This window comes from Phacochoerus africanus, chromosome 8 (genome assembly GCF_016906955.1).
Source record: "Phacochoerus africanus isolate WHEZ1 chromosome 8, ROS_Pafr_v1, whole genome shotgun sequence".
Classification (NCBI taxonomy): Eukaryota; Metazoa; Chordata; class Mammalia; order Artiodactyla; family Suidae; genus Phacochoerus; species Phacochoerus africanus.
The window spans coordinates 136,449,636-136,462,154 of NC_062551.1; the positions used below are offsets into that span (position 1 = coordinate 136,449,636).

Below are 12,519 nucleotides of genomic sequence, written 5' to 3' on the forward strand. Positions count from 1 at the left end.
AATAAATAGATTCCCTTGGTGACCACTTGACTCAGCTCAGCCAAGCTGCTGACCCTTCTCCAGATTAGAATAGAGTGATCAGGGACATAGGAGTGTGGTTATCTTTAAACCAAGATTTGAGGGCCACTATTATGGCTATTTGCTCCAGAACATCAAATCCACCGCTCATCATTTTAGCTATATTACTTTGCCTCTTGAAGATTTTTTTCTTCCCAAGTCTTATTTAATGCAACTATCTTTGGGAAGGATTGCACTTGAAACCATTACTTGGTGAGGGTCAAAGCACAGAGCACTTGAGAGTAAGTGCAGAGCACAGATATGGGGGTAGAGAAGAGCAGAATTCTGAGAAGGAAAGATGAAATTAATAAAGTGAGAGGTAGAGAGCCACCAAATTTGGTTCTCCTCCCAACTTAGTCTAGAACTATCCGAGTTTGGAGGGAAATCTGTCATGCTTTTTGGGTGCTCCATGTAAAAAATTTCCATACAAAATTGTCTGCTTATTACCTGTACTAATGCTATAGCATGGGGCCTCCTTTTCTGTCATGCATAGATGAGAGGATTAAGTTTCCTGTATGCCAGTTTTTGCATCAAGTGAAATTGCCTGTTTCAAATATGTCTATTTTGGTTTAGATATGTTATTTTAGTTATTCCTTGTTACATTAGGTGAAACGTTCTGTGTGAGTCCCAGTCAGTAACCACCCTCCTTGGCCTCAGAAGGTATTTTAAATTTTTTATTATGAAATAGACATGTAGAAAAGTGCATACAGCATGAATGTGTATTTCATAAGTATTTAGAATGTGAATACCCATGAAACTTCCACCTGGATCAAGAGATAAGATATTGTTGATATTCCAGAAACGCACACTTATCACAAACCACACATGTTTCTCAAAGGTTACTGTTCTTCTCACTTACATGATTTTTCTGGCTTTTTTTTTTTTCCTTTTTTAGTTTTATCTCCTCTAACTGTCCCTAAACAGCATCATTTAGTTTTGCCTCTTCCTGTGATCTAAAAATTGAACCACACACTGTGTATATTCTTTTATTACTGTATCTTTTCTCAAAATTATGTTTAAGATTCACACAAGTGGTCACACCTAGCTGCAATTTCTTCATTTCCATTGATGCATGGTATTCTAGTATATAACACAATTTTAACCATTCTCCTACTGATAGTCTGTGGGTTGCTTCCAGGTTTTAGTTGTTATGAAAAATGCTGGATGCATGTTGTCCATGTCTCCCATTGCATGCACTTATGGGCGTCCCTAGTGAATATGTGGATGATTGGAAATGCTGGGACAGAGGACATACAGATCTTCAACTTTACTGGATAATAGGAAGCTATTTTTTCCAAAGTGCTTGTTCCCCCAGCTAGTGTATAAGAGCTCCAGTTGTTCCCCATTTTCACCAACACTTGGTATTGTCAGCTTCTTGATTTCTTTTGCCAATCTAGCGTTTTGAGTATAGCGATTCCTCCTTGTGCTTTTCTCCCCCTTCTCATTGTGGTTTTACTTTGCAAAACTCTGATTTCTAATGACATTGGAAACTCCTTTATATGTTTATTGCCTTGAATACAGAGTCTTTAAAATTTAAAGTCTGATGCTCTGGACTGGTATTGTGATGTTGTTCACACTGAACATTTCATGTCTTAACTGTAAGTACAGGGGAAGCAAAAGAAATTCATTCACTGAACATCAGTATGGCTGGGTACCTCATGCCCTTTGTCTTATTTAATCCTCTTAATAACTTTGTTAGCTGATCTTGTTTTCATCAGTGTGAGAACTGGCACTCAAACCATGCCTGTGTGTCTCCATGGTCTAAAATTCTTTTTTCCAAGGGAACCCTCCTACACTGTTGGTGGGAATGTAAACTGGTACAGCCACTATGGAGAACAGTTTGGAGATACCTTAGAAATCTATACATAGAACTTCCAGATGACCCCGCAATCCCACTCTTGGGCATCTATCCAGACAAAACTCTACTTAAAAGAGACACATGCACCCGCATGTTCATTGCAGCACTATTCACAATAGCCAGGACATGGAAACAACCCAAATGTCCATAGACAGATGACTGGATTCGGAAGAGGTGGTGTATATATACACAATGGAATACTACTCAGCCATAAAAAAGAATGACATAATGCCATTTTGCAGCAACATGGATGGAGCTAGAGACTCTCATACTGAGTGAAATGAGCCAGAAAGACAAAGACAAATACCATATGATACCACTTATAACTGGAATCTAATATCCAGCACAAATGAACATCTCCTCAGAAAAGAAAATCATGGACTTGGAGAAAAGACTTGTGGCTGCCTGATGGGAGGGGGAGGGAGTGGGAGGGATGGGAGCTTGGGGTTATCAGACACAACTTAGAATAGATTTACAAGGAGATCCTGCTGAGTAGCATTGAGAACTTTGTCTAGATACTCATGTTGCAACAGAAGAAAGGCTGGGGGAAAAATGTAATTGTAATGTATACATGTAAGGATAACCTGACCCCCTTTCTGTACAGTGGGAAAATTAAAAAAAAAAAAATTCTTTTTTCCAATAATCATATTTCCTCCCAAGAAAGTAATTCCATAGGATCCAAATAATGATTAATATCCTGCAGCAAAATCATTATATTAAAAACTATACCAAAAGAATTTCAAAAATAGCCTGGTTTATATGACTAATAGCCCTAGGAACTACAGCCCTAGGTCAGTTTTCCCCTTAACACTCCAAAATCCAATCCATTAATATTTAAACAAATGAAAGGCTCTTTGATATTTGGTTTTCCCTCATGAGAGTAATTCAGGAGATGCTTCAGTCCCATGTTTCATTTTCTCCCCATGTCAGGCACTTGTTTTTTTGTTTTGGTTTTTTTGTTTGTTTTTTGTCCTTTTAGGGCTGCACCCTCAGCATATGGAGGTTCCCAAGCTAGGGGTCTAATCGGAGATGTTGCAGCCAGCCTACGCCAGAGCTGCAGCAATGCCAGATCTGAGCCAAGTCTGTGACCTGCACCACAGCTCACTGGCAATGCCAGATCCTTAACCCACTGAGTGAGGCCAGGGATCGAATCCACAACCTCAAGGTTTCTAGTGGGATTCGTTTCCACTGTGCCACGATGGGAACTCTTTTTTTTTTTTTTGGCCATGTCAGGCACTTGTGAAATGATTCACATGATCCGGTAGAGTTAAAGAATACTGAATGACAGCCAGAAACAAAAGTAACAAAAGATGAGAGTGAGACAAACCATTTTCTAAGAGGTAAATGTTTCCATAGGTAATCACTGTATTAAGATACTGAACAAATTCAAGCAATGGACACTTTTGAAAACATTAATTTCAAACCACTTAAAGGATAAACATCAGGCAAGGTTCCTAAGAATTTGTCTGTTATTAATAGTGCCCCCCATTTTTTAACGATAAAGTTCTAATAAAAAGTCTGTAAATATAACTGCAAATAGAAAAACAATTTTCAAAGGATCAAATTAACTCGATGCAATAACTCTGGTTGGATATTGCCTATGAAAGGGGATGGGCCAAGTCAGTTTTCAACATCCTTTCCCGGATGCTAAGAATAACTCTTGGGATAGGAACAGCATTCTGTGGGTAACTCTCCTATCTGGCATCTTTACAAACTGACCTTTCAAAGGGATCTGACCCCAAACTCGTCCCAGTAATGTAGACACACTAATGATTTGTACCTTCGTCACCAACAACCTCCAATAGGCTTGGACTTTGTATTTTTGAATATTAACCTGACACCCATCCCTCTCCATAGAAACAAAGAGTGAAAGCAATTTTATTAATCACTTCTGTACACTTCATACATTTTGTGAGGCTCATTTCATTTTGACTTCCCTCCATGATACAAATCCTTGCTTGCAACAGTGCTGGCACAGTGTGTACTTTCTACTTGTCAATATACCTCCATTCTCTTCTATAGCACCAACTGGCTACAAAGATTCAGAGGTTCAGTGATTATAGGATTTAAATGATTTTAACCCCTTTAAATTTGGAAACTCTTTAAATCCCATTATCTCTGCAGCCATGGAGAATTTTAAAATCAGCTTGGCCTTTTCTAGCTTGAGGTCTAAGGATTACAGAGTTTTAAAGAGCACAAATGCTTCTCTGCAGTTCTACAGAGAGCTGTCCCCAACAGTTGACCTCCAGGAAATAAAGCCAGCCAGCTCTCCAGCTGGTAACTGCTGATCACAGTTTCTGAATGGAAAGATATGTATGTTGTGCCACAAACCACTAGGAAAACAGGTAATTGCTTCCTCAACTCCACGTGAAGCCAGTAAATCAGAAGATTTGATGTAGGAGGGACAGCAGCCTTTAGACATGTGTCAATAAATGTCTAAGAATGAGAACACATAAAATATCATGGACTCTAAGATGCTCACTAGGGCAGAGAGTAAGTTCAGTGATTGGAAACCACCCTGCTCCCTAACAAAGAGCTATTACCATGGATACACTCAAACTCCGCATAACCCTCTGAGGTCTTACCTCTTGCGTCCTCACATTTATGTATCCATAGTGAGTTCGAAGGGGCTGTCTGTACGTATAGGAGAATGGTATCCATTTTGTACCAGGTTGTCCAAAGCAGTTTAGTAGCAATGGGAAATTCGCTTCATTTACAAGGCGCACAACCAGCAGGAAAAGGAACGCTGCTATGAAGCTCACTGCAATCACAGATTTTCTCTACAAAACATTCAAAAAAAAAAAAAAAAAAGAATGAATGACTTTCAATCAAAAGTAGTCTCGGAGAGGTTCTTCCTCTCTCTTTTTCTTTCAAAGGGATCAAAGGGCTTTGTCATTTAGGATATATTTAACTTGAAGACAGAAAATAACCATTTGGTAACCAGGTTGTCTTAGTATGCTGAGCCGCCAAGAGCAAGCAGAGCAGAGCTCTTGCATTAGCTTTCCATTCCACCCCTACCCTCCTTACCTTCCCATTCTCCTTGATGATGCCTAGTCACTTTTCAAAACCCAAATCAGATATTCCCACCTGCAGGAAGCCATTCCTATCTGCTCAGTTCTCTCCCCACCATCTATCCCCTCACCCCCAACCTATCTACTCTAATAGAGGTAAGAAGTCCTGCTACTTTCATACACACTCCTTGAAGGCACACCTACTGCTGTAAGTTTTTCGTGGTATGATGAATTCCTCATGTGACTTTTCGTCCATGTAATTTTGCGACCCTGGAGAACTGGGAAGTACTGTTCCATGCTTCTCTGTGTACCCCAGGTCCTTAACACACTACCTTATGTACTGCAGTCACTTAACAAGCACTGGATTCAAAGAAGAATTAGATTTTTCACATTCTTGTAGACCCAGTCTCATTATGAATCATTATTCTGTTTCTTTATCTAGCATGGTCTATGGGCAACAAACTGTGTCTGTGCAAAAGAACCTGCAAAAGTAAGATTCAAAAAACTAATAGTGTAGAAAAAAAAATCCACATCAAGAAGCATAAGAACAACCCCAAAATATGTTGTCATCAAATCATAGTAGAAGCAACTGTATCTGAAGGGGATGGAGAAAGGAGATGTGTATTGAGATTGAACTTGATAAAATGCATATGTTTTAATTGATAGAGATGTGTGGGTGGAGCTTTCTAGAAAAAGGGAACAGGGTGAGGAGGTGAGAAGCAATGAAGTTATTCATAGCACACAACACTTTGTTTTCTTCTTCTTTATAGAAGAAAAAGCCAAAAATACAAATAGTAACCTTATGGACTATCTCAGACACCAAGCTGAGAAGTCTCTACTGAATTTGTTAAATGACACAAAACCAAAAGAGATTTTTGTTTGTTTGTTTAATTTTTGAAATGTGATTGCCGTAAGTTATAATAAAATGCTAGTGTTTAAGAAGCTTTGAAGCAGGGAGGAATGAAAGGTAACCAGCAACTAGTTAGGAGAGTATTCCAATTGGCTAGGTCAGAGGTAATGAGGGATGGAAACTAGAGCAGTGGCTGGGGAAGCAGAAAGGTGAGAAAAGACACGAGAGACTCAATTTAGATGGAAGAGAGAGAACTTGGCTACCCAGTGGATATAAGAGGTGGACGGAAAATTTAGAGGTATCTGAGATTCTGAATCTAGGTAGCTTAAGTAATGCTGATCATGTCAGGAGAAACCAAGGTGGTCAGGGCAGGAACTGATTTAAGATTAGGAAGACAAAGCCTTTGGCTTTCTAAACCCTCATTTTCAGGGACTTGCTGGGTCATCTGGATGGAGTCTTCAAGGGGTCAGGCAAAAAGCCAAGTCTAGAGCAAGAAGAACGAGCAGGGAGTTCCCATCGTGGCTCAGCAGTAAGGAATCTGATTAGCATCCATAAGGACGCAGGTTCGATCCTTGGCCTCACTCAGTAAGTTAAGGATCTGGCATTGCCTTGAGCTGCAGTATAGGTCACAGATGCGGCTTGGATCCCGAGTTGCTCTGGCTGTGGTGTAGGCCGGCAGCTGCAGCTCCAATTTGACCCCTAGCCTGGGAACTTCCATATGCCACTTGTGTGGCCCTAAGAAGAAAAAAAAAAAGAAGAAGCAGAGCTGAGGGCAGATGTCAGGAACAACTCTGCCTTGTCTCCAGGGTGAAGACACAATGACATATTCCTTCCTGAAGCTGGGCTTGGCTTGGCCCCTGATCCTTCTTCAAACTAAAAGAAAGCAACACAACTTTCCGGGAACGACTGAGTCTTTGTTGTTGGTGCTGTTGAGTTTTTAGCTCACCACTTCTGGTGGAATCAGTTTCTTTTTGGTCTTTCCCAAGGAGAACAGAAACCCAAAGCCGTCCCCTGTATCCTCCCGGGGCCCATGGTCAGAGTCACTGTAAGGGCAGCAGAACGAGGCCACAAAGTCAGAGACATCCAAAGGAAGTCTTTGCTCCTGCTGAGCTCCTGTAATTTGTAAAAGCCCCATCCATTCCCCTGTCTAGCCAACCTAATTTTCCAATCACCTGAAAGTCCCTTGAGTTCTGCCTCCTCAAAACCCCTTATCTCACCACTAACTGCCACAGCCTTACCTCATTTAACCTTCTAATCATGAAAAACTGTTTTAATTTGCTCCTCTGTGGAATCATTATGTCCACAACATCGCAATGTGTCAAGGTAACAGCTTAAATGAGGTGATGGATCTTACAAGTTTAAAGGGACACAGACCAGAACAGATGGCTAAATAAAAGCAAAGGGGCCAGTCACCCATTAAGTAAACAGGTAAGAACCTTTTTTATCGACATCCGGTAGCCCGCTGCACAACAGCAGCTTGCTTTGAAGGAGACCCAGATGGGATTTGTGCCTTTGTCTATTCCAGACACAGTATGGCCCTCTCCTTCTCTTAGCTGCTGCACGGCATCACATGGCTGGGGGCTTGGGGACAAAAGTGTGGAGGGCAGTTCTGAATTCACGGATCTTGTGTAGCAACACACACGTAACGCATCCACAAGAGGAAAAGAAATCAGTCATTTTGAGAGACACTTCAAAGTGGATTGAACTCACAGTTGTAAAAGGCTGTTCCCTAGTAATCCATGTCGGCCTCCCATGTTCTATCAAAGGGGACCAAGCAATGAGCACAGAGAGCATGAAAGGTGCAAACGGGGAATGGAAGCCAGAGGAACGGAATGGAAGTCTGTGCTGGACCTGGAATCACAGTCTATGGTGGGCAGATGGGCTCCTTTCACAGCTCTGGCTTCCAGCCCCATTTCTGTTGTATTGTCTGAACCTGATTCGTTGCCTTCCTTCATGTTTCCATATTCTTGTTTAACATGAGCGTATTCTCATAGGGCTGATATAAAACTACCTTGAAATTTCATTAGACGAAGTCTAATGTCAAGCACCTTCAACACGAAGTGCATTCTTCTAGAAGTCACTTCTGCCAGATCTTGACCTTGAGCTTCAATCAGATGCAACGAGAAGCATGGATGAGGTTGCACACACCAGAATGCAGTGAGAATGTATATGTGCATTTGTGTAAGAATGTGTGAGTTGGGGAAGTAACAAAGTACCAATATCCATGATATATATGAATACATCCACTCCTTCAAGCCACAACTATTCATGGAGTCCCCTCTCTGTACAGACTTGGAGAGGGGCTGAAAAAGAGGAAAAAAAAAAAAAAACCTTTAAGAGAGGCAAAGCACGCTTCTGAAGAGTCACAACTTAGTTCACCTGGCAAGAAAACTGAATGAATACCAGATAAGGTGATGGAACTACGCATAGGGCCCTGGGGCCGTGAAGAGGAAGGGGAGGTGGGTTGTGCTTGGGACAGTGCTTGTCTGAGGGGGTGATGTTCAAATGGAGTCCTGAAGAAGGAGGAGGAGTGTGACAAGTGGAGTTGGGAGGGAATAGCAAAACTAAAGGCAGAGAAGTATTTGAAAGGCCTTCATTTGGTCAGAAATGCGCAAGTCATTTGGTAAGAAGAATATATAGACTGTAGACGTGGAAGATATGCTGCGAAGTAGCCAAGGTTTAAATCCTAACAAAAAATAGTAAGCCAAATGTATGAAGTCAAATGCAACTCTCTGTCCCATCTACCTTACATAATGAAAGGATAAACGCATAGAAGTGCTGTTTTATAAGTCTGACGCATTCTTCACTTTCCAATGAAGTGAAAAATGTCTCCATCGCTTCATTTTATTCCAAACTGCCATTTAACACACCACATCTTCTTTCCAGCGGTTTGACTTAAGCTTATCCCCTTCATAGCTTATTCTTTCATTGTTTTGAGTCCATCAATGCTCAGCAAATGGGACTCTACTTTTTCACACAGGTGTTCTATGTCTAGCAGTTTGTTTATGGAAGTGGTCACTGCTGCCGTTATTGAAGCAATCACAGCACCCCCAAGATTCAACAACCAACAATACGGTAGGAAGAAGCAACAGTAAGTATTTGTCAAGTTTATAATACATAAGATTTAGTTAGACAAACTTTTTGTACTGCAGAAACCAGAGGTGAATTTAGTAAGTCATTCTCCTAAGAGGAGAAGCGTGAACATTAAATGATACAATGGGTGGAAAAAAACAGTGCACATTTCTGGGCACACAGTGAGCCCTCAAAAAATGGAAGCTGTCACCATTGCGATATGAGTACAAATTGTGAGAACCTTGGTGGACATTAGCTATGGTGGGCATTGGCCAGCCCATGTGAACACATGATAAGAACTGAGAGATCTTTTTCTTAAATATCCCAAGCAGCTGCAAACCCTTGAACTACTCAGTGCAACTCATCCACAGAAGCTCTGAGAGAATGTCACGGTGCCCAAATAGATCTGATGAATTGCTTTAGGGAAAGCTTCTGCCTTCTTTCAGACTAGTCTGAAGGGGCCTTTAGCAACTGAGACATTTGGAATTTAATCCCCTCTGTGCTGCAAAAATATGCATCAAAAATATGGCATTCCAGTTGCTCACTCTTTGGAGTAGGAATATCATTTATCAGACTTTGCAGCAGAAATACCTATTTCAAAATAAAACCCACTGAGAATTCAGGATTTAGGGAGAAAACAAATGCAGAAATTTGTCTTTTTTTTTTTTTTTGTAAGGGCTGCACTCTCGACATATGGATGTTCCCAGGCCAGAGGTCGAATCCGAGCTCTAGCTGTCGGCCTACACCACAGCCACAGCAACTCGGGATCAGAGCAGCGTCTTCAACCTAAACCAGGGCTCACGGCAATGCCAGATCCTTAACCCACTGAGCAAGACCAGGGATTGAATCCTCGTCCTCACGGATACCAGTCAGGTTTGTTACTACTGAGTCCCAATGGGAACACCCAAATGCAGGGATTTGCACATAGCAAATCTGCAGCCTATATTAACATTTTTATATTTTTATTCTTTTTACCACAGCCTTTAGCCACAGAATGGATTTTCTAATTTTTAAGTTAGTTGCTAGATTTTTTGGTTTCTTTTTCATAAATGATAACCACTATATAAAGGTATAATTTTTGGCTTAAATAGTACTTTTTTAATGGCTCCACCCACAGCATCTGAAAGTTCCCAGGCCAGAGATTGAATCTGGATCCTTTAATAGGGGATTGAACCCACACTTCCACAGAGACCCAAGCCACTGCAATCAGATTCTAACCGACTGTGCTACAGTGGGAACTCCAAATGCAAACATTTAATGACTGTATTAGTGGCTTACAATGTAAAATGGTCCATTTTTGTACATATGCTATCATTTACTCAATAATAAATATGAAAACACAGTATCAACTGTATTATTTATATCAGTGCTCAGAGACCTCACACACTAAGACCCTACCCATTGCTTATTTGGGACCTTAGCAAATACAATTTCTTTTCCCACATAAAGAGTTGTGTCTTCATTGAAATCTACCTTATGCCATTGGCCAAGCTCCAAACTTGGTTCTCCCTGAATACAGTAAAGCTTCTTCCCATGCATATAAGGATGAATTAGCAAAGCTCAGCATATATAAATAAAATCTTCATCTGTTTTATTTTATTTATTGAATCAACTCTTTGGATCCTGCTAGTTAAACTATGGTGAACTCTGGAGAAAATCTCACTCATTTGTTGGGGGTATAAGAAAAGGAGGGTTTAAAAAGGTGGACAATCCTAGAGTCCACACAGGAGCTTATCAAGGGCAGCCTCGGGCAGCCTGGCTGGTAATAGACTCAGTGAGGTCATCAAGAAGAGAGTTGTGAATGTCCACAAAGGTCAACATGGGAGAAGAAGCAGCATTTCAGAATCCAGGAGGCTGATGAAGAAAATTCGATCAGTAAAAGCAATACATTTTGAGAGCAGACTTTGAAGAAGGCAGAGCAAGTGAAGCTAGAGGGGCAGGCAGGGATCTGATTTCAGAGTCTTACATATCATGCCAAAGAGTGTAGACTTCAGTGTGGGAGAGAGGGTCAGACTTGACTGTGGACAGCTCTCTTTGGAGATGGTATGGTCACTGAATGGAGAGGTGGAAAAGACCCTTTAGGAAAGACAATGACAAAAGCCAACAATGGACCACTTCTTCAGATATCAGTAATGGACATTCAATTCTCAATATAAAAACTGCAATTGTTACTTTCAGAAACTGGCTTTTCTTTTCCTAGTAGGGGTGCTGGGAATAAAGTCTAGATATAGCAGATATGTATGAATAATCATCAGAGGCTTAACAGAAGATCGTATTTAATGAGTGCTATTAGTTGGAGAAATATTTCTGTAATCTCTATTTTCCAGATGAAGAGATAGAGATATAGAGAAGTTGAGTTAACTTGCCCAAGGTCACAGAGCAAGGAAATAGTAAAGAAAGGTATTGAACTCAGTCAGATATTCTGACTCCAGAGCCTCTGTTTTAGTATATGGATTAACTACATTGTTAACTGTTACTCATACCAAAGGGAATATTCTTATAGGACTGGTTCAGAAATTTTAAAAATTTGTATTAGCCATAAGCAGATTTTGTAATAGATTTTTCTCAATAAATGAAATACATAATTCATATGGAAAATTAAGAGGCTGATCTGAAGCATGGTAATTACGTTTATTTCTAAATCAGTAATCAGTGGACAACTTTAATTCTGGCTTTACTCCTAGTATTTAAAAAAAAAGAATGGGAGTTCCTGTCGTGGCACAGTGGTTAACGAATCCGACTGGGAACCATGAGGTTGCGGGTTCGGTCCCTGCCCTTGCTCAGTGGGTTAATGATCCGGCGTTGCCGTGAGCTGTGGTGTAGGTTGCAGACGCGGCTCGGATCCCGCGTTGCTGTGGCTCTGGCGTAGGCCGGTGGCTACAGCTCCGATTCAACCCCTAGCCTGGGAACCTTCATATGCCGAGGGAGCGGCCCAAGAAATAGCAACAACAAAAACAACAATGACAAAAAAAAAAGGACAAAAAAAAAAAGAATGTATATATGTATGTGTGACTGGGTCACCTTGCTATATAGTAGAAAACTGACAGAACACTGTAAACCAACCATAATGGAAAAAAACAAAAATCATTAAAAATTTAAAAAAAACCCTACAGGGTACTATTGGTTATTGCTAAAGAAAATAAACCAATTATTCTTCCACTCCTGCTAGAGAATATTAGGTCCCCTTTGTCATCAATAGTATGGAGTCTTAATGCAGGCAGTTTATAGGAATCAATGTGACAGAATGGGTATCTTCCTTTATCAGCTCCACAATTTCATAATCTTTTTATTCAGTGGCAATGCAGCCAAACAGCAAAAGGGTAATGGTTTCTTTAAATACATAATACATACATAAGTAAATAAAATTAAAATATTAAAATTAATTTTTTAAAGTATTAGAGCGTCTTCAATATGGTAATCTACTTTAAGAATTCGGAGCCATGTCAACATGTCACCTTCAGACATGGGTACAGTCCAGTAAGATTATAATTCAATAAGCAAAAACCAAAGCAACAGAGGTCTCATGGGCACCATTGTTGTAAGTTATTCTATGTAAAAAGCTAATCCTAGAGAAAAAGTATAGGTAGCCACAATTTCTTCAGGGATTTTTTTTCCCCAGAGACTTAAGGCTGCAAACACTATAGAAAAGTTCAAGTTAATGTGAACAATAT

At 40.4% G+C, this 12,519-nt stretch overlaps 1 protein-coding gene across 2 annotated transcripts in view; it reads right to left on the reverse strand.

Moving 5' to 3' along the window:
* The window catches only part of ST6GALNAC3 (ST6 N-acetylgalactosaminide alpha-2,6-sialyltransferase 3), a 576,243-nt gene that overhangs the window by 319,892 nt on the left and 243,832 nt on the right, over positions 1 to 12,519 (reverse strand). For both annotated transcript variants that reach the window (XM_047788617.1, XM_047788618.1), the window contains exon 2: positions 4,501 to 4,695. In XM_047788617.1, the coding sequence (XP_047644573.1) occupies positions 4,501 to 4,695 (195 nt within the window). The remainder of the gene's footprint in view (positions 1 to 4,500; positions 4,696 to 12,519) is intronic.